The 22,824-nt window shown below is 49.1% G+C and overlaps 1 protein-coding gene across 3 annotated transcripts; it reads left to right on the top strand.

Annotated features, from left to right (window-relative positions):
• Positions 1-1,855: 1,855 nt before the first annotated feature.
• Positions 1,856-21,910, top strand: LOC142490462 (arf-GAP with Rho-GAP domain, ANK repeat and PH domain-containing protein 1-like). 3 transcript variants are annotated; one of them, XR_012800064.1, is made up of 5 exons: positions 1,856-1,989; positions 3,879-3,942; positions 5,221-5,373; positions 12,956-12,995; positions 14,968-21,910. XR_012800064.1 is itself a non-coding variant. In XM_075592795.1 (5 exons), the coding sequence occupies exons 1-4, from the start codon at positions 2,785-2,787 to the stop codon at positions 12,971-12,973; spliced, it is 261 nt and encodes an 86-aa protein (XP_075448910.1). In that variant the 5' UTR covers positions 2,003-2,784; the 3' UTR covers positions 12,974-12,995; positions 14,968-21,910. The 3 variants fall into 3 exon arrangements, 1 of the variants encoding a protein (XP_075448910.1); XM_075592795.1 differs by lacking the exon at positions 1,856-1,989 and adding an exon at positions 2,003-2,810; XR_012800065.1 differs by lacking the exon at positions 1,856-1,989 and adding an exon at positions 2,006-2,889.
• The last annotated feature ends 914 nt before the right edge of the window (positions 21,911-22,824 follow it).

The following is a 22,824-nucleotide window of genomic DNA, read 5'->3' as shown; positions in this document are numbered from 1 at the left end:
TGACACACTGCGCGGCCAGCGTGTTACTCTGACAAACACTGTGCGGCCAGCGTGTTACACTGACACACTGCGCGGCCAGCGTGTTACTCTGACAAACACTGTGCGGCCAGCATGTTACACTGACACACTGCGCGGCCAGCATGTTACACTGACACACTGCGCGGCCAGCGTGTTACACTGACACACTGCGCGGCCAGCGTGTTACACTGACACACTGCGCGGCCAGCGTGTTACTCTGACAAACACTGCGCGGCCAGCGTGTTACACTGACACACTGCGCGGCCAGCATGTTACACTGACAAACACTGCGCGGCCAGCGTGTTACACTGACACACTGCGCGGCCAGCGTGTTACTCTGACACACTGCGCGGCCAGCATGTTACACTGACACACTGCGCGGCCAGCATGTTACTCTGACAAACACTGCGCGGCCAGCATGTTACTCTAACACACTGCGCGGCCAGCGTGTTACACTGACACACTGCGCGGCCAGCATGTTACACTGACAAACACTGCGCGGCCAGCGTGTTACACTGACACACTGCGCGGCCAGCATGTTACTCTGACACACTGCGCGGCCAGCATGTTACTCTGACACACTGCGCGGCCAGCATGTTACACTGACACACTGCGCGGCCAGCATGTTACTCTGACACACTGCGCGGCCAGCGTGTTACACTGACACACTGCGCGGCCAGCGTGTTACACTGACACACTGCGCGGCCAGCATGTTACACTGACACACTGCGCGGCCAGCAGGTTACACTGACACACTGCGCGGCCAGCGTGTTACACTGACACACTGCGCGGCCACACTGCGCGGCCAGCATGTTACACTGACACACTGCGCGGCCAGCGTGTTACACTGACACACTGCGCGGCCAGCGTGTTACACTGACACACTGCGCGGCCAGCGTGTTACACTGACACACTGCGCGGCCAGCGTGTTACACTGACACACTGCGCGGCCAGCGTGTTACACTGACACACTGCGCGGCCAGCGTGTTACACTGACACACTGCGCGGCCAGCGTGTTACACTGACACACTGCGCGGCCAGCGTGTTACACTGACACACTGCGCGGCCAGCGTGTTACACTGACACACTGCGCGGCCAGCGTGTTACACTGACACACTGCGCGGCCAGCGTGTTACACTGACAAACACTGCGCGGCCAGCGTGTTACACTGACACACTGCGCGGCCAGCGTGTTACACTGACACACTGCGCGGCCAGCGTGTTACACTGACACACTGCGCGGCCAGCATGTTACACTGACACACTGCACGTTCAGCGTGTTACACTGACACACTGCGCGGCCAGCATGTTACACTGACACACTGCGCGGCCAGCATGTTACTCTGACACACTGCGCGGCCAGCGTGTTACACTGACACACTGCGCGGCCAGCATGTTACACTGACACACTGCGCGGCCAGCGTGTTACTCTGACAAACACTGCGCGCCCAGCAGGTTACTCTGACACACTGCGCGCCCAGCAGGTTACTCTGACACACTGCGCGGCCAGCAGGTTACTCTGACACACTGCGCGGCCAGCGTGTTACTCTGACACACTGCACGGCCAGCGTGTTACACTGACACTGCGCGGCCAGCGGGTTACTCTGACACACTGCGCGGCCAGCGTGTTACACTGACACACTGCGCGGCCAGCGTGTTACTCTGAAACACTGCGCGGCCAGCGTGTTACTCTGACACTGCGCGGCCAGCGTGTTACACTGACAAACACTGCGCGGCCAGCGTGTTACTCTGACACACTGCGCGGCCAGCGTGTTACACTGACAAACACTGCGCGGCCAGCATGTTACACTGACACACTGCGCGGCCAGCATGTTACTCTGACACACTGCGCGGCCAGCATGTTACACTGACAAACACTGCGCTAAACAAGGAAGGCAACGCCTCTCTCTTTATATTGCAGGTGGGGATTTACGGTTATATACACGAACGAGAAGAGAGAGAAGAATCCGTGGTAAGACTTTCTATATTGCCAGAGCCAGCCGCAGGGGACGTGTCCTTTGTTATCTCACTTCAGCGCGGCACAAACCCGCCGCTCACTGCTGGGCGGGATAATACATTTAGGGGTCACCCGTATAGGTACGGGGTGTGTATGCAATCATAAAATAAACAATGTCACAGTAACATCAACAATCGATCCCAAACGTGACCAAAATGAAAGCAGAAAGCCCCACCCCCGCCATTAACACATTTTTGTTTTAATTTTACCTTGCTTTACCCCGACCCCCGGGTTCCCGAAATATGTCACTTTGAAAAACTCTTAAGACGAGAACATTTGTCTGCGGGAGGACCATGTGGCTCCTGTGCTGGAGACCCAAGTGGAAAGTCGTCACATCGTCAGGAGTGATATGTTGGCTTTATATTGGTGACTCCCAGGACTTTACAAGGGATATTCTGTACCGGCATTGCCATGGAGTCCTATGGAAACGCCGTTGTGTTCTGCATTATAGCAGGATGTGGATGTGCTATCTAGAGGAATTTTGGGGCGTGTGTATTGAAGAGATCTGGTCTTGCCCTTTCCAGTGCTGTTTTTAGGATCTGATGCTCTGTTCTGGAGACTGATTCTGAAGCAGTTCTTCAACTATTACGAGGGTTTTTTTTGTTTTTTTGGAAGATCAGGACGTGCTCCGGAGAACAGATACCAACGTTACACGAGTTAAACTCGTACCGCTTCCTGGGGTGAAATGCTACTGTAACAAGAAACAACACAATCGTCATCTCCATCTACTTTATCCAAGTTACAATGTAGATGTTCCCCAAAGATGAAGGAACATGGTGAAGTGAATATTTAAAAATAAATAAATTGTGGGGCGCTCATAGTAATCGGGGTCCTTCCATGGTTACCCTTGTACAGGTAAAAAAGAAAGAAGGGAAGTCAGTGGGATTGCTGCATTAATAGAGAGATTGCAAGAATGAATACGAGTTTGGTTTGAATGGAGGAGCTCCCGACTCCAGTCCTCGAGAACCCCAACGGGCCAGGTATTAAGGGTGTCCCTTCTTCAGCACAGGGAGTGTAGTCAAAATGAGTGAGCCACTGATTAAGCCACCGGCGCTGAAGCAGGAATACCCTTGAAAGCTGATCTGTTGGGTGTTCCTGAGAACTGGAGTTGGGAACCCGTGTCCTGCGGAGATATTGGAGACCTCCCGTGGGAGCAGGAAGCATTACCCGGAAAGGACAGAGCAGCAGAGGTACTCGGGCGCCAGGGTAAATGGCTGATGGATATTTCAGCTGACTGGCTAGTGACTTTAACCACATCCAAGCTCTTCACACGGACTCCTGCCCACCGCCGGTGTTATATGCATGTTTCTGCTGCTTTGTGCATCGAGGAGGAGGCGCAGTCGTGCTGTAACTCTACTGGCCTTCGAAGTGGCAGTGACTGGGTTAAATCCTGATGTTCGCTTTATGTAACATCTGGCGAGTCGCCTTATCCCCAGGTCACGCAGGCGGCACTTTCAGTTTGTGAGCTTTTCAGGGCAGGAAACCAAGATACCCACTCAACTCTTATATCATTGTGCTGCATAACTTTATATGCATATGTGTGTTTATATATACAATATGTGTGTGTATATATATATATATATGTATATACATACAGGTGTGCAAAAAGTATGTGCATAAGTGTGTGTGTGTGTGTATTGTGCAGTTCCATTTGTAGACCATATTTCTGAGCCTCCTTCTCCCTTGAGACTGCCCTTTTCTTGCAGTTCTCCCTGAGCTATAAAGGAGCCGTGTGACTGCTTATTGAATCTAATCCCCTATGGGTTTGTGGTGCCTGCAGACACAGTCCTCTGACCTTCTAGCCTTTTGATCTGTTTGTGTTTTTATTCTGTTGCCTCTTTCAGGTACCTCGGCTGTGAGACGCTGGCAGAGATGAGAGAATGGTTTGCCACGTTCAGTTTTGTACAGGTACAGACGAGTGTCATTTTAAAGAGCATTTTTATCATACAGTACCAAGCAAGGGTTACTGCACAAGTACTGCCTGAGCACGCAGCCAGAAAATAGGATTTGCACATCCATTCTACCAACCCAGATGTACTCACTGATGTTTCTAACCCATATACCCTTAGCAGTGCCCCCAGCCCAGATGTGCTTAGCAGAGCCCCCAGCCCAGATGTGCTTAGCATTGCCCCCAGCCCAGATATACTTAGCATTGCCCCCAGCCCAGATATACTTAGCAGTGCCCCCAGCCCAGATGTGCTTTGCAGAGCCCCCAGCCCAGATACACTTAGCAGTGCCCCCAGCTCAGATACACTTAGCAGAGCCCCCATCCCATATACACTTAGCAGAGCCCCCAGCCCAGATACACTTAGCACTTCCCCCAGCCCAGATACACTTAGCAGAGCCCCCAGCCCAGATACACTTAGCAGAGCCCCCAGCCCAGATTTACTTAGCAGAGCCCCCAGCCCAGATACACTTAGCAGAGCCCCCAGCCCAGATATACTTAGCAGAGCCCCCAGCCCAGATACACTTAGCAGAGCCCCCAGCCCAGATGTGCTTAGCACAGCCCCCAGCCCAGATGTGCTTAGCAGAGCCCCCAGACCAGATACACTTAGCAGAGCCCCCAGCCCAGATGTGCTTAGCACAGCCCCCAGCCCAGATGTGCTTAGCACAGCCCCCAGCCCAGATGTGCTTAGCAGAGCACCCAGACCAGATACACTTAGCAGAGCCCCCAGCCCAGATGTGCTTAGCACAGCCCCCAGCCCAGATGTGCTTAGCACAGCCCCCAGCCCAGATACACTTAGCAGAGCCCCCAGCCCAGATACACTTAGCAGAGCCCCCAGCCCAGATACACTTAGCAGAGCCCCCAGCCCAGATACACTTAGCAGAGCCCCCAGCCCAGATACACTTAGCAGAGCCCCCAGCCCAGATACACTTAGCATTGCCCCAGCCCAGATGTGCTTAGCAGTGCCCCCAGCCCAGATATACTTAGCAGTGCCCCCTGCCCAGATACACTTTGCAGAACCTCCAGCCCAGATACACTTAGCACTTCCCCTAGCTCAGATACACTTAGCATTGCCCCAGCCCAGATGTGCTTAGCAGAGCCCCCAGCCCAGATACACTTAGCAGAGCTCCCTACTAATCTAATGTTCTTCCAACCCCGATGTCATCAGTTTGCTTCATCGTATACCTGTGCGCACCAGACACACCTGCAGATGTGCTCACCATCACCTTTCTTTTCACCAGGGTGGCATCCTGTGGCCCACTGAACCCTTAAAGGTAAGGGCACCGCGGGCGCAGCAGGACTCCAGGTTTGGGAATATGTCCCTCATCCCGCTACGAGGCACTGAGAATGAGATGAGGAGAAGTGTGGCTGCATTCTCCACAGACCCACTGACTGTGAGTTACAGCCCCTCCACTCAGGCAGCATGCAAGGGAGAGAGTGAGGGCAGGTCAGCAGGAGAGAGAGTGAGGGCAGGTCAGCAGGGGAGAGAGTGAGGGCAGGTCAGCAGGGGAGAGAGTGAGGGCAGGGGAGAGAGTGAGGGCAGGGGAGAGAGTAAGGGCAGATCAGCAGGGGAGAGAGTGAGGGCAGGGGAGAGAGTGGGGGCAGGTCAGCAGGGGAGAGAGTGAGGGCAGGTCAGCAGGGGAGAGTGAGGGCAGGTTAGCAGGGGAGAGAGTGAGGGCAGGTCAGCAGAGGAGAGAGTGAGGGCAGGTCAGCATGGGAGAGAGTGAGGGCAGGTCAGCAGGGGAGAGAGTGAGGGCAGGTCAGCAGGGGAGAGAGTGAGGGCAGGGGAGAGAGGTGAGGGCAGGTCAGCAGGGGAGAGAGTGAGGGCAGGTCAGCAGGGAAGAGTGAGGGCAGGTTAGCAGGGGAGAGAGTGAGGGCAGGTCAGCAGAGGAGAGAGTGAGGGCAGGTCAGCATTGGAGAGAGTGAGGGCAGGTCAGCAGAGGAGAGAGTGAGGGCAGGGGAGAGAGTGGGGGCAGGTCAGCAGGGGAGAGAGTGAGGGCAGGTTAGCAGGGGAGAGAGTAAGGGCAGGTCAGCAGGGGAGAGAGTGAGGGCAGGGGAGAGAGTGAGGGCAGGTTAGCAGGGGAGAGAGTGAGGGCAGGTCAGCAGGGGAGAGAGTGAGGGCAGGTCAGCAGCGGAGAGAGTGAGGGCAGGTCAGCAGGGGAGAGTGAGAGCTGATCAGCAGGGGAGAGAGTGAGGGCAGGTCAGCAGGGGAGAGAGTGAGGGCAGGGAGAGAGTAAGGGCAGGTCAGCAGGGGAGAGAGGGAGGGCAGGGGAGAGAGTGGGGGCAGGTCAGCAGGGGAGAGATTGAGGGAAGGTCAGCAGGGGAGAGTGAGGGCAGGTCAGCAGGGGAGAGATTGAGGGAAGGTCAGCAGCGGAGAGAGTGAGGGCAGGTCAGCAGGGGAGAGTGAGGGCAGGTTAGCAGGGGAGAGAGTGAGGGCAGGTCAGCAGGGGAGAGAGTGAGGGCAGGTCAGCAGGGGAGAGATTGAGGGCAGGTCAGCAGGGGAGAGAGTGAGGGCAGGTCAGCAGGGGAGAGAGTGAGGGCAGGGGAGAGAGGTGAGGGCAGGTCAGCAGGGGAGAGAGTGAGGGCAGGTCAGCAGGGGAGAGTGAGGGCAGGTTAGCAGGGGAGAGAGTAAGGGCAGGTCAGCAGGGGAGAGAGTGAGGGCAGGGGAGAGAGTGATGGCAGGTTAGCAGGGGAGAGAGTGAGAGCAGATCAGCAGGGGAGAGAGTGAGGGCAGGTCAGCAGGGGAGAGAGTGAGGGCAGGTCAGCAGGGGAGAGAGTGAGGGCAGGTCAGCAGGGGAGAGAGTGAGAGCAGATCAGCAGGGGAGAGAGTGAGGGCAGGTCAGCAGGGGAGAGAGTGAGGGCAGGGAGAGAGTGAGGGCAGGTCAGCAGGGGAGAGAGGGAGGGCAGGGGAGAGAGTGGGGGCAGGTCAGCAGGGGAGAGATTGAGGGAAGGTCAGCAGGGGAGAGCGAGGGCAGGTCAGCAGGGGAGAGATTGAGGGAAGGTCAGCAGAGGAGAGAGGTGAGGGCAGGTTAGCAGGGGAGAGAGTGAGGGCAGGTCAGCAGGGGAGAGAGTGGGGGCAGGTCAGCAGAGGAGAGAGTGAGGGCAGGGGAGAGAGTGGGTGCAGGGGAGAGAGTGAGGGCAGGTTAGCAGGGGAGAGAGTAAGGGCAGGTCAGCAGGGGAGAGAGTGAGGGCAGGTTAGCAGGGGAGAGAGTGAGAGCAGGTCAGCAGGGGAGAGAGTGAGGGCAGGTCAGCAGGGGAGAGAGTGAGGGCAGGTCAGCAGGGGAGAGAGTGAGGGCAGGTCAGCAGGGGAGAGAGTGAGGGCAGGTCAGCAGGGGAGAGAGTGAGCAGATCAGCAGGGGAGAGAGTGAGGGCAGGTCAACAGGGGAGAGAGTGAGGGCAGGGAGAGAGTGAGGGCAGGTCAGCAGGGGAGAGAGGGAGGGCAGGGGAGAGAGTGGGGGCAGGTCAGCAGGGGAGAGATTGAGGGAAGGTCAGCAGGGGAGAGTGAGGGCAGGTCAGCAGGGGAGAGATTGAGGGAAGGTCAGCAGAGGAGAGAGTGAGGGCAGGTCAGCAGGGGAGAGAGTGAGGGCAGGGGAGAGAGTAAGGGCAGGGGAGAGTGAGGGCAGGGGAGAGAGTAAGGGCAGATCAGCAGGGGAGAGAGTGAGGGCAGGGGAGAGAGTGGGGGCAGGTCAGCAGGGGAGAGAGTGAGGGCAGGTCAGCAGGGGAGAGTGAGGGCAGGTTAGCAGGGGAGAGAGTGAGGGCAGGTCAGCAGGGGAGAGAGTGAGGGCAGGTCAGCAGGGGAGAGAGTGAGGGCAGGTCAGCAGGGGAGAGAGTGAGGGCAGGTCAGCAAGGGAGAGAGTGAGAGCACGGGAGAGAGTGGGGGCAGGTCAGCAGGGAGAGAGTGAGAGCCAGTCAGCAGGGGAGAGTGAGGGCAGGTCAGCAGGGGAGAGAATGAGGGCAGGTCAGCAGGGGAGAGAGTGAGGGCAGGTCAGCAGGGGAGAGAGTGAGGACAGGTCAGCAGGGGAGAGAGTGAGAGCAGGTCAGCAGGGGAGAGAGTGAGAGCAGATCAGCAGGGGAGAGAATGAGGGCAGGTCAGCAGGGGAGAGAGTGAGGGCAGGTCAGCAGGGGAGAGAGTGAGGGCAGGTCAGCAGGGGAGAGAGTGAGAGCAGATCAGCAGGGGAGAGAGTGAGGGCAGGTCAGCAGGGGAGAGAGGGAGGGCAGGGGAGAGAGTAAGGGCAAGTCAGCAGGGGAGAGAGGGAGGGCAGGGGAGAGAGTGCTTCAGGTCAGCAGGGGAGAGATTGAGGGAAGGTCAGCAGGGGAGAGTGAGGGCAGGTCAGCAGGGGAGAGATTGAGGGCAGGTCAGCAGAGGAGAGAGTGAGGGCAGGTCAGCAGGCGAGAGAGTGGGGGCCTGTCAGCAGGGGAGAGAGTGAGGGCAGGTCAGCAGGGGAGACAGTGAGAGCAGGTCAGCAGGGGAGAGAGTGAGGGCAGGTCAGCAGGGGAGAGAGTGAGAGCAGGTCAGCAGGGGAGAGAGTGAGGGCAGGTCAGCAGGGGAGAGAGTGAGGGCAGGTCAGCAGGGGAGAGAGCGAGAGCAGGTCAGCAGGGGAGAGAGTGGGGGCATGTCAGCAGGGGAGAGAGTGAGGGCAGGTCAGCAGGGGAGACAGTGAGAGCAGGTCAGCAGGGGAGACAGTGAGAGCAGGGGAGAGAGTAAGGGCAGGTCAGCAGGGGAGAGAGTGAGGGCAGGTCAGCAGGGAGAGAGTGAGGGCAGGTCAGCAAGGGAGAGAGTGAGAGCACGGGAGAGAGTGGGGGCAGGTCAGCAGGGAGAGAGTGAGAGCCAGTCAGCAGGGGAGAGTGAGGGCAGGTCAGCAGGGGAGAGAATGAGGGCAGGTCAGCAGGGGAGAGAGTGAGGGCAGGTCAGCAGGGGAGAGAGTGAGGGCAGGTCAGCAGGGGAAAGAGTGAGGGCAGGTTAGCAGGGGAGAGAGTGAGGGCAGGTTAGCAGGGGAGAGAGTGAGGGCAGGTCAGCAGGGGAGAGAGTGAGGGCAGGTCAGCAGGGGAGAGAGGTGAGAGCAGACCAGCAGGTGAGAGAGTGAGAGCAGGTCAGCAGGGGAGAGAGTGAGGGCAGGTCAGCAGGGGAGAGAGTGAGGGCAGGTCAGCAGGGGAGAGAGGTGAGAGCAGGCCAGCAGGTGAGAGAGTGAGAGCAGGTCAGCAGGGGAGAGAGTGAGTGCAGGTCAGCAGGGGAGAGAGTGAGGGCAGGTCAGCAGATGAGAGAGTGAGGGCAGGTCAGCAGGGAAGAGAGTTAGTGTAGGTCAGGAGGGGAGAAATTATTATGAAACAACACTTTTTAATCAGCAACCTTTCCATATTGTGCATATTTATATCTTTTATCTTACCCGAGACATAAAACTGAGGGTGCACTGGTGGCAGCCAGTCAGGAGAGAAATGACACTCCTCAATTTCTTTATTGACTTATTGGAAATTATGTGACCGGCGGCCATTTTGTGTTCCCTTTGCACATCAAAATCAGCTTTAAACAAGATTATCCACTATAAGAACTCAAGGGTTCTGCCCTGCTTGCAGTCAGACAACAGGTAGTTAGGTATATGGCATCTTGGTGTAAAGCTGCTGTCTTAGTGCACTCCACAAACATCTCAAATGGCAGGCATGGAGTGGGTACTGACCAGTTTCCAGCGCGGAGCTGCTGTCTGACGTGGCTTCGTCTCTGACCCCCTCTGTGCAGTTCTGCCTCGCGTAAACCCAAATCCTTTCCCCAGTACTGGCCTTGTCTCCCTCAGCTGGAAACTGCCCCATTCATCTCCTTCCCTCTCGGTCGAGACGTAAACTGTAATGCAGGCGTGGCAGGAAAATAACCAGGTTTTTTTTTATTGTTCAAGATATTCTCATATTAAAATGTATCCGAGACATATTTCCAGCGGCCCAGCCATGAAAGTCCCCTGATCTGCTGGCTGCTTCAGGCAGTGTGTTTCAATTTAGCAAAAGGGATCCTATCCCTGGGTTTTGCAGTCTCGCAATGACGTACGTAAAGCTATTATTCTGTGTCCCGGAGTGTGCATCAAATGTCATAAACTTTTGATGAAATGTCTTGCCGTGTGTACAGCATGTACAGTACAACCCAGATTTCTAAGGCATTGGGATTTAAGTCTGGTCACCCCATAACTCCTATTACAGGCATACCCCGGTTTAAGGACACTCACTTTAAGTACACTCGCGAGTAAGGACATGTCGCCCAACAGGCAAACGGCAGCTCGCGCATGCGCCTGTCAGCACGTCCTGAACAGCAATACCGGCTCCGTACCTGTACCGAAGCTGTGCGCAAGCGGGGAGACTATAGAGCCTGTTACAAATGTGTTATTTATATCAGTTATGCACGTATATGACGATTGCCGTACAGTACATGCATCGATAAGTGGAAAAAAAGGAAGTGCTTCACTTTAAGTACATTTTCGCTTTACATACATGCTCCGGTCCCATTGCGTACGTTAATGCGGGGTATGCCTGTGTTACATACATGCTACGGTCCCATTGCGTACGTTAATGCGGGGTATGCCTGTGTTACATACATGCTCCGGTCCCATTGCGTACGTTTATGCGGGGTATGCCTGTGTTACATACATGCTCCGGTCCCATTGCGTACGTTAATGCGGGGTATGCCTGTGTTACATACATGCTCCGGTCCCATTGCGTACGTTAATGCGGGGTATGCCTGTGTTACATACATGCTCCGGTCCCACTGTGTACGTTAATGCGGGGTATGCCTGTACTCCACGTAACCTCTCACTATAACTATTATCTGATGCTTCATATAAATGCTTTCTACCGCACATTTTTTAACCACTCATATTGTGCCATATATGTTTTCTATAGTTCCTAGTTCCTCCTATTCTTTTTTTTTTTTTATATACCTGTGTTCTATAGAACATAGTTTGGGGATTAAGGTTTGGGCTTTGGAAGCTTCCTGAAGGAACAGGGAAAAATACAATTTGGCAACCAGTTAGATGACATTAGATGCAGGCGTTCGGTGTAAGGAGCTTCCAAAAAAGTAATGACCTGCCCAGGACGCATATCCCCCTTAAACGTAATAACAAAAGGTGAGACAAGACAATAGGATATGGTGGTAAAGGCCACAGCTTTATTTATTACATTCAACAATAATAATCAAACATAACTAACCTTAGCCTTCCGGCCATAAGGTTACTGTATCAATCAATAACAAGAGAGCGCGAAGTCCTTGGCGCAGCACATCTATAAGAGAATACCAATCCTTAGCAGTACATGTCCTTAGTCCTTGGTGCAGGTGTCAGTCCTTTGGTGTAGAAAAGCTGATCTTTGGCTCCTCCGGGAATGATTCTCGCGACACCAGTTTCAACGTGTGTCTGAAATACTGTAGAGCAGAGGAAGGCCATAATTGAAGCATGTCCTCATTGGCATGACAGGTACGCCTTCTCCTGCCGCAGAACTTGGGTAGAAAAGGTAGAAGCTTTGAAAAAGCGCGTACGGCGAAGGTGGTGCGTGCGTTCTGACGTCAGGGCACTCAGCGCTCGCAGCATGCAGTCTGAGAGAGGCGGTTTCACGAGTAGGCTGATACAAATCAACTAAAGCTATGTGCAACTTTGTTTCTACGCTGAGTTCACAGCATGCAGTCTGAGGCTGGGACCATGGTGTCTTCGCCCGTGCGGAGGCTGGTCAGTGAGCGGGCGCTTACCTGGCCATGGTGAACGGGGCGTGCCTAGGGGCGTCACGGAGCTGGTTCGCCCTCATTGGGCGAACTGCTCACATGACCGGCCTGTCGCGCCAAGACATCAGTTTGAACTGATTTCTTGCGTAACGCGCGCCCAGTCCTGCCTCCACGCCCGCACGCCGCATGGACGCGAACACTGCCTTAAGGCAGTGTGTTCGCTCAGCTTATGGAAAGCGTCCGCACGGTCAGCAGTACCATGGCCCCAGCCTGTGAGAGGTGGTTTCCCGAGCACGCTGATACAAATCAACTAAGGTTATCTAATCGCAGACTGCATGCTGTGAGCTGTATCAATCAAACTCTCCCACCTCCCCCCCATTGAGAGCTTTTAGCTTAACAAATATAATATGTCAAGTTCCCCTCCACAGAAAAGAATTGCTCACCCCTGCTTTAATGTATATAGAGAGCAGTGTTTTTCAACCGGGGTTCCTAGAAACCCTTGACTTCCCCGGGTATCCCTAATGGGTTCCCTGCAATTTTCTGGTCATTTGACAATTGTATCAAATACAGAAGAATTTACAATGCATCTAATCACAGAGTTGCTATTAGAGAGGGTTGGGGTTCCTTACAATGCATCTAATCACAGAGTTGCTATTAGAGAGGGTTGGGGTTCCTTACAATGCATCTAATCACAGAGTTACTATTAGAGAGGGTTGGGGTTCCTTACAATGCATCTAATCACAGAGTTACTATTAGAGAGGGTTGGGGTTCCTTACAATGCATCAGATGATAAAGTTGCTATTAGAGAGGATTGGGGTTCCTCAGAGTTTCACTTGGGGTTCCTTAACCAAAAAAAGGTTGGAAACCTTTCACCTCCCCAGATTCTGTGGGAATCTGTATAAAGGGTTGTACTTTGCGCAAAGCGCTGAAAATATAGAGCTGAACGTAAATGAATGCACTTGCGCTGACCTTTGATGTGGGAAAACTTTGTTCAAGACCCAGTACCGGCACTTCGTGACCTTGGGTCCTAGCACCTAGTATCAAACATCAGGTGTCAAGCCCTTTGGACCCATTGTACTTAAGCATTGTGTTAGACCTAGCAACATACGATTAATATTATCGGGCAGATAAGATGGGTATCGTTATTATTAAATATACATATGACAATGCCAACAAAAGAAACCATTGGCCATTGTATCTTTCCTGGTTGAGTATGTTTACATTACGAAGATCAAAGAGAAGTCACCTGAAGGAAGTATTAACGAGTATCTTTCTTTTATTTCGTCCAGCTTCTAGGAAATGTATGAAGCCAGCGGCAGGAAATACAAGGTAAACTATTTCCCTTTTTAGTACCTTCTGTCTCTTTTTCCTTGTTAAAACCTGTGCTACTGAAGACTGTCCAGGGGGCTGTTTATTAAAGTCTTTAATAACTAGCATTGCCTGGGAAACACTGGTGCAAACAGCAGCACCAGATCAACCAGAGAAGAAGGTCTTATTGCTTTAAGTGAGATTGCTGTCTTCAAAAAAACTGGGGCTGTGTTTCTGCAGGAGGTGTTGCAAAGAGAAGACCTTCATAAACAGCCACCACCGTGAGACAGTGTGCTGGAACTGTTGAGGCTGTCAGGCTCCCGTGACATACATCTAGATCAGTGTTTTTCAACAAAAGTTATTAGGAACCCTTGGGTTCCCCGGGCATCCCTAAAGGGTTCCCGGCAATCTTCAGGTCATTTGAAAAGTGTACCGAATACAGAAGAATTTCCAATGTATCTGATCTCAGGCGCGCTACTAGAGAGGGTTGGGGTTCCATACAATGCATCTTATCTCAGGTGCGCTATTAGACAGGGTTTGGGTTCCTTAGCATGCATCTGATCTCAGACTCGCTATTAGAGAGGGTTGGGGTTCCTTACAATGCATCTGATCTCAGACGCGCTATTAGAGAGGGTTGGGGTTCCTTACAATGCATCTGATCTCAGTTGCGCTATTAGAGAGGGTTGGGGTTCCTTACAATGCATCTGATCTCAGAGGCGCTATTAGAGAGTGTTGGGGTTCCTTACAATGCATCTGATCTCAGTTGCGCTATTAGAGAGGGTTGGGGTTCCTTACAATGCATCTGATCTCAGAGGCGCTATTAGAGAGGGTTGGGGTTCTGCAGAATTTGACAATATAATTATAGGGTTCCTTAAGCAAAGAAATGTTGAAAAATACTGCTCTAGATGAACATACACTTTCCGTTTTGGTTGAAACTTTATTATTTCATATGAAAAAGGGATATTTCTGTTAGCCAGAGGAGTTGATGCCAGCTCAGACTTGGCAATTGTTATGTTTTTACAAAAGGTAGAATGGTTAAAGTTACTTTCCGACAGGGAACTGAATATACCCCTTTATAATAACGACTAACCTTATGCTCTGTGAACCCGCTTTTCAAATGACAAGGCAAAAAGAGCTCGATACATTTGGGGATAAATATAAAGATTGTACAATTTGCAATAAATCAATGAGAAAACATTTAAATCTGCGTCAATGTGCATCAGCAGCAGTATACTGTACGAAACCAGATAAAGGCACTGATACTATTAAATATCCAGTGTGCAACACTTTATTCATATTCCCCATTGACTGATAGAAACATATTCCGAATGCATCTTTTAACATCAATTCAATAGCAGAAATGCTGATTTTAAAGTTTATTGGTTACAATTTACTTTTGTGATTCTCTTCATTTCTTAACCCCCGATTGCATGTACTGTGGGACATTTGCCCTAAAAGATGTGAAAGTATGAGCGGTTTACCCTATTGTGAAAGTACTAACCAAGAGTTTGGTGGTCCAATCTGCATGTTGTTCCCCCCAATCTGTAAAACGTGTCCCCAATCTGTTTGGCATTCCCACAATCTGCTTGGCATTCCCCCAATCTGCATGGCATTCCCCCAATCTGCATGGCGTTCCCCCAATCTGCATGGCGTTCCCCCAATCTGCATGGCGTTTTCCCCAAACTGCAAAACCTGTTCCCAATCTGCGTGGTGTACCCCCAATCTGCTTGGTGTACCCCCAATCTGCATGGCGTTTCCCCAAACTGCATGTCTTCCCCACCCCCCCCAATCTGCATGTCTCCCCCCCCCCCCCCAATCTGCATGGCCTTCCCCCAATGTGCATGGCATTGTGCCTCCTGAAATTATTCTTTGTGGTTCCTTGCCCTGCTCTTTAAACCCACAATAATAACCATGTTGAGAGCCCTTCCCCAGAGTGATGATTCATGTCTTCTATATATCTAAACACTTTTACTAATCTGTTCCCTTTTCACAGATCTGGTTTTCCAGAGCAGAGGTGGTCCCAACGGACACATGGATGATGGAACAAATGAACAGCGGTCATTGCATTAGCTAAATGTCACGGGGGACTCTGAGATACCTGGAAATCTCATGAAAATCCATCTGTTCCTTTCAGCCTGAATATGACCACCATGGCGTATTCAAGAATACGTTAGACTGCTAAATATTTAATCCCTATGGAACTCAATTGGTGGATGGAATGCAAATTGCTCTTGGATGTTCAATGCAAATCCTCCACTCTGCAAAAGACACATTGTAAATACAAGACCCAATCCTTTGTGAATTTAACACCTGGGACATTTACTTGCCTGGGTAACTCTTTATGATCCTTTAATGATCTTGGAACTAAAAATGGAACATGATTGGTTCTTGGGAGAAAGGAGCTTACCTTCCACTTCAGATCTTGACTTTCCTGCTTCCTGCGCAGATGCCTTTTGATTTTCATCTTCTAACCAAAAAAAAACAAAATGTGGTGGCGCGTAATATTTTCAATCCCTAATATATACAACCATGAGACCATGAATGGTTGCAATGAAATAATTATAGAGTGTAGCTGTATTCTTGTGATGCCACTGCTGTACAGGGAGTTTTTACTTGCTCAACAATCATATTTAAGAATCCTTGTGTCGCAGGTCCCTCCGAGAGTAACATGGTTGAAGCAACATTTCATAAACATACGTCACTCAATAGTGGTAGTGAATAATGTGAGTATTTTTAGACAATCCAGACTTTCCTAGAGAACACATCGAGACAACTGATTAGTCTGACCGAAGATCTGGAGTGGAACAGTTTCTAGAGTGTTCAGCAGATAAAGACTTTTTGACCCATGTAGACAACCCATTTAACAGCCTATTTTTAGACCAACGTTTCCCTTAACTGCCTATACTACAGTATTGACTTAATTAATTCCCCAGCCATCCACATACTTCATTAATTCCCCATGCTACTGTAGTAATACTTTCTCACCTTCACACATAACCTTTTTGTGCTGGTATTTATTTTTCTTCGATAAATTAATTTCTATGGCAACGTAATTATTTAGAGGTACTCAGAACCCAGTATAACTCAGAGATAGCGTCCCCTGAGATACAGCACAGAAATCAATTAGATGTGGCTCAGTGAAGATGTACTCACACCTTTCTAATTACTGACAAAACTTGGCTCGTAGTTTACTGGGGAACTGGGTTAGGAAGAAAACAAAATAGGTTACATCTGTATATTCTTCGGTGATGTACATGGTGAGGTCCTTCAGTCCTTTAAAATGCAATCCATGGTTTATTTTAAGTGCACTTGTATGTTATATCCTTCTGGAGATGGGGCCCCTGTTGTATTAGCGGAAACTTTGGAGTGGAAATAAGCAATTATGCTCAGGACTACTTTATTTTGCAGCCGTGACATGCTGCTGTAATCTGTCAATGATTGAGTTGTGTTTCTATTTCCCGTGAGGTTACTTTTAATCAGTTAAAGCAGCAACCCTCCCTGCTCCAGTTTTTGTCAAATGTCTTTTATTACAGAACCGCACCGATTTGTCGATGAACCGTGCTACTCCCAGCTCTGTGGACCCCATGGTTCCATTTTAATGTGCCAGTATTTCTGGTCCCTTTTGTGAAGTCAATATGGCCGTCTTCCAAGCCTCACTCCCATGGGCCAATAGAAAACTGTGACATCATCAAATTAACCCAGGGCCATCTTGGATTTAACTTTAAGGGTCAATATCTTGTATACCGAGGTGTCGGCGGAGCTAGAAATAGCGTTGTCCAGGTGCGAGGGACTCTTGATTCCAATTATGGAAAAAAAATCCCAAAATATGTTCTATTTGGATGTTTTCCAGGATAGAATTCACCTGGTCTGTACCCTCCTACCTTCCTCCCCTATAATGCGTCTGGTTATCACACAGGAATGCACATCGCATCCTAAATAGGGGTATTTAGGAGGCAGTGGACTTCCCCTCAAAGTTACTGTACTGAGAGAGTCCTCTTCATACTTACCCATCCCTTTATTATTACTCTCCCCCACCCCCCTCATTTACTAACAATGTTTGCACTATAATGGTACTAGGGGGTACTTATTTTTAACGGGCAGTATAAATCTGCCAAAAGCGAACTAACGACAGCGGCGTGTTCAATAGGTCCAAAGGAGTTGATTGACATCTTTAAATAAAAAAGCATAAATATCCCTAAATAATGTTTTCAACTTTTAACATTATCATGATGAGCTAAACCATTGGTGAGTTTCTCCACCCCATATCTATTGATAATAAGACTGTTTGCCAGTCCTCAAATCCGCAGGTGAATTGTTCTTCTGGTTTTGTTTGTAAATTAATTATGAAGCCATCGTTGGTCAAACAGGTACAATTCTGTGTTCCCAGAGAAAGTCAAATCAGATTCATTTTGCACATGACACAAACAAGTAGAACAGTTACATGAAAGGTGACAATCTTTATACAGAAGACAATTGTAGTGATTAGTTGTTTGCATCATTTTTTTGATCTGTCAGGGGTGGCCAACCCCAGCCCTCAAGGTCCACCAACAGGTCAAGTTTTAAGGATATCACTGGTGGCTCAATCAGTGGCGCAGTCATTATGACTGAGCCACTTGTGCTGAAGCAGAGATATCCTGAAAACCTGACCTGTTGGTGGCCCTTAAGGGCTGGAAGTTGGCTACCCCTGATCTATGTGGAATCAAACCTTTACAAAAAATTGTTGATTTCAAACGTTTCTGACAGTATTTGTACAGCACATAGCATAAATGTTTTACAGATATGTGTCAAATGCTGTGCACTTATGTGTGTAAGGATTGTGTAAGGGAGCAAGCACAGTGCTACTATTGTTTTAATGACACTGACCGCTATCCACAAAGATGTGCTATCACTGCCTCTCCCTGTTATCATACCGCCTGTGTTAACACCTCAGCAGTGCTGGGTACACTAGTATTTATACAATGAAATGAACACGTGCGCGCTGCCAGAACTTACAGTGAGTGCAACCCAGTAATGAACCATTGGAAATGCCGTCTACGGAACAGTAATACCCCACAGAATAGTGCAGTATAATGTACTCCCCATGTCATGTTTGGCCTGATGTACACTACAAAGAGATGCAGTGACTTGCCAAGGCCAGTGGGAGCTGAGTAATCCCGCTCGATATCACTGTATTTAGCAGCATGTCTATATTCAGATCCTGAATGAGCTGCTGCTTTCATGTCTGAAAGAATGACACATTTCCTTGACATGCACAGTAACTCTTCCTCACTTGCTGCGGAAGGGCCCTGACTTGTCCATTCACATTGTGTTATTTGGGTGTTTTCTTGTCCGCAATCACTCATGTTGTCCTCTTCCTTGTCTGTCCTAACATTTCCTTCACTCACCCAGCCTAATCTTTTCATCTCTACCATGTTTGTGTTGGTCTCTATCTTGTTCTTTTTATCTCTTGCTCTCCCAAGGCCTCTGTGAACAGTCTGATGTTTCACCCTCTGGCGCAGGGATGACAGCACAGAAGGTCAACCTTCCTTGGGAGCTTACCCATCAGATGCAACTCCAAACTGTGTTATACTTAGAAATGGTGTGCCTGACATTGGAAGCTTACACATACCGATGCAGCCACCAGTATTAGATCACTTGCCTTGGAAAATCTGGGGCAATCTCACCGTAAATGCCTCAACATTTCCGTGAGATTACTTATGGCCCATCGAATTAACACAGCGGGGGCTCCCTGCAGTGTCATTTAAACTGAATGGGACTGCAGGGACCCCTGTTGAGGCATTTACTGTGAGATGCCTTAGTTTTTAACCAGGCAAGTGATCGGATACTGGTGGCTGAATCTGTATCTTCTTTTTAGGACAGTGGTCAGTCAGTGTGATGTAACTTGGGGGTACAGACTACCACATTTTTTTGTTACATATCAGGGGTTTCACGCCTTTTTGTTAAAGAAATGTATGGTCCACTTCTTTTTTTGAATGGAGGACAATCACTTTGTGTTTTTAAATCTTAAATATTGCAAAAACTGCCCTAACGTTTAACATAAGAATCTCTTCAAAGCAAGTGCAGTATTACTACAAATGTAGCAAGGCTTAATGTCCCGGGCGCCACGGACGCACTAGCAAAAGTCTGCGGTGCTGGGGACCGTGTCTGCCGCCATGGGACTGCGGGGGCCCGTGATTCTGAATGGGAGCCCCGGCAGTGTTAATCCTTTGATGCCGCGACCACGCGTGGCAATGCCGCCGAGGATAGGAAGTCTTGCTACATCTGTACTTTTAAGGAACTTGGACCAGTGTTTTATGAGCTGGAGCAGTGGCTGTGAGAGCGACGCATAATATGTATGAATGTATGTCTTTATTTATATAGCGCCTTATATGTACATAGCGCTTCACAGCAGTAATACACACGACAATCATAAATAACAAATAATACAAATAACCCTGAAGAGCTTACAATCTAATTGGTGGGTTGGAAGAACGTACAGAGACAGTAGGAGGGTGTTCTGGTAAGTGCGTCTGCAGGGGGCCAAGGTTTATGTATGAGGTGTATAGTATTAGCCACGGAGCTACTTGTATGCTTCACTACGCAGGTGTGTTTTAAGGTGGGTCTTAAAGGTGGATAGAGAGGGTGCTAGTCGGGTATTGAGGGGAAGGGCATTCCAGAGGTGTGGGGCAGTCAGTGAGAAAGGTTTAAGGCGGTGCATAGCGAGAAATTAGGGCTGAGATGTAAGGAGGGGCAGAGGAGTGTAAAGCTTTTAAGTGAGGAGGAAAATTGAGTGTGAGATGTGGGATTTGATAGGAAGCCACAAGAGGGATTTCAGGAGGGGAGAGGCTGAGACAGATTTAGGAAAGTGTATAGTGATTCTGGCAGCAATAAAAGGAGGTTTTTATAGCTGTTAAAGCTTTGATGGGGTAATCCATTGTTAATGTGCAAGTTGAGTGCTAGAGAATCACAACAAGATCCTATCTCTGACTATGGTACAGAAGTACTGCAGGTCACTGGGGAACCGGAAATGCAGTAGCAGAGTTGTACAATGCAGACGCTGGGAGCTGCAGTGTTTCTGTAAAACACCATAGTTCTGTGATTGACTTCTGAGTGTCAGGCTTCTCCTGAGGTGAAATTCATACTACGGATTGATGATAGTGCAGCTTCCCGATCTAACAATTATGTTACAATATTTCTGCCCCATGTATCTCTCTGCCAAACTTCCCATCCATCTGAAAGCTAAGCTACCGTTTGTAACTGTTACAAATTCCCCTAATCCTGCTTCACAATGAGTACAGAAATGTCAGGAACGCATGAAGAGAGACATAATGTGCGGTGGCACTGACAGACAGTTACAATAAGTGCTGTAACAAATGTAGTGATACTATCACTGATTTATTTCCTGGTGTCAGCTCCTTGTGACCTTGGGCAAGTCACTTTATCTCCCTGTGCCCCAGGCACCAAAAACATAGAGTGTAAGATCACCTGGAGAGGTGTAAATAATCCTGTGTGCTGCGCACCACGCGCGATATTGTCATTGTGAAGCGCTTTGCGTCACATTGGGAGAAAATCGCTATGTGAAATAAAGTTGTTGTTTTGTTATTATTATTAAATAATTGGGAAAAACCTTCTGAATGTCATTTGAGACAGAGTAATACCGCGGAACTATTTCAATTAAACTTACCACTTAGATTGTAAGCTCTTCAGGGCAGGAATAATTTTCCTATTCTTTACTTTTGTTCTTACTCCCATTATGTGTTACATCTCATATTCTTTTGTCGCATCTATTATGTTGTGAAGCACTATACAGTACTGTACATAGATGGCGCTATACAAATATAGATATATGGTACATCAAATATATACATTCCTGTTATTCATTTAGAAAGGGGTAGTGTGAGTTCATAAAGAAGAACTGGAACATCTGGGATCATAGGTAAGAATAAAGGTGCATCCTGCACACCCCAAAACCATCACACAATGGCCACTGGTTGTAACCCAGTAGTTTTGTATAACAACACACATACTCAATAGAAAATGAAAGCCACATTCCAATGAAAGGAGCTGAGCAAGGGGAAGAGGGCTTCATGGGGAGGCCACGTCTCTCAGCTGAGTGCGTCACGAAAATTCAGAGGGTTACACAAAAATACAACTCTATCCCTATGCAAAGAAAGAATGTTGCATTTGAGTTTGTAGTAAAATGGCTAGTACTGTACAATATGTGAAAAAGTCAGCGAGTGTTGTTACCATGTGAAAAAGACAAAGAACTACTGAAGTAGTCGGCAAGGATTCTGGGGAAAAAAATCATTTTAAAATACTTAAAGGTATCAATCATCTGCATTTTTCCTACTGTATTAAATATGCCACTATCCGTTATTCACTTTTGCCCTAAGAGGAACTTCAATAGGAGTTTCACTGCAATATCGCAGTTTAGAGAATAATCCCCTTTGTATGAAATTCTTTTTGTTTTAAAATATATTGAAAGATTAAAAAAAAGTTTTCCTCCCCCATCATTGGCGTTAATTTGCACAGCACCTGGCTATCTTTCCGAGACTCCCACTCTCCAAAAGGTACAACCTGTGCAATCTCACTTTCCAAAAGGGATGGGGTTGTCAATGAAACGGCGATGGTGCCGATCGGGGCAGTACTGCACAGAGTGGCTGAAACCCCAACTGCTAGAAAGTACAGTTTACTAAAAGATCCCCATTAAAAAAAAAAATGAGTGTTTGTTTATTGGAATGTAGAATCAGCCAGATTTTGATGAAATATGAAATTATGTTAAAAATAAATAAATAATAATACTGCTTTTGCAGTGGTGTTAGGTTACACTCTCAAATAGAAGAATTGACCTTGATTTTCTGTTTTTTTTTGCGTATCGTGGCTAGCAGACGGTGATATGGATGTGTATTTGTAATCCCTGTAAATTAACAATAAATGACATTATTTTAAGAACGATACTGATGCTGTCATCATTCTGTTGCATGGTGTATAGCTGGGAAGGGACTGAAGACATGACTTAACGTGAAGCTGTAGCATTTACAGGTGCACCCTTGGACTGCCCTTTCTCTCCTCCAACTCCCTGCTTGACTCTGCAATCTGGTTTCCCTCCTCTATACTCCACCGAGACAACACTAACAAAAGTGACCAATGACCTACTGTACTCACAGCCAAGTCTGAGGGTCTCTTCTTACTAATTCTCCTGGATCTTTCTGCTGCCTTTGACACTGTTCGTCACCTTCTCCTGCACACTCTCCACTTCATTGTCCTCTGTAACGCAGCCTTCTCTTGGTTCATGTCCTACCTATCCAACCGCTCCTTCAGTGGTTCCTTCTGTGGTGTCTCCTCTTCACTCCCTCGCTTTGTTGGAGTCCCATAAAGCTATATCCTTGGCTTTATGCTCTTCTCACTCCACCTCTTCTCTTGGTCAACTAATACAATTTTTTGGCTTTCAGTATCATCTTCATTGCGATGACATCCAAATGTACTTCTTCCCCTCTCTCTTGTCCCGTGTCACCTAACTACTGTATCTGCAATCTCCCCCTGGATGTCTCACCATGACGTAAAGCTTACCTTGTCTGACAGAACTAAAACTCCCTTCCACTGCCACTAAAACACCCAAAGTCTCCCTCACTGTCGATAATACCACAATCTCATCAACACCCCAACAAAGTTGTCTAGGTGTCATCTTTGACTGATCTCTCCTTCATTGCTCACATTCGGTCCTTACCTAAGTCATGCCGTCTCTACCTCTGCAATATCCCCAGGGTACACCTTTTTCCTCACTCGTGTTGTACTGTAACTAAAGTCCTAATTCACTCACTCATCTTGTCTCATCTAGTCTCGCCTTTACTACGGCAACCTTCTCCTTGTT

Source organism: Ascaphus truei, chromosome 3 (assembly GCF_040206685.1).
Source record: "Ascaphus truei isolate aAscTru1 chromosome 3, aAscTru1.hap1, whole genome shotgun sequence".
Taxonomy (NCBI): Eukaryota; Metazoa; Chordata; class Amphibia; order Anura; family Ascaphidae; genus Ascaphus; species Ascaphus truei.
This window is presented reverse-complemented; position numbering and strand designations above follow the sequence as displayed.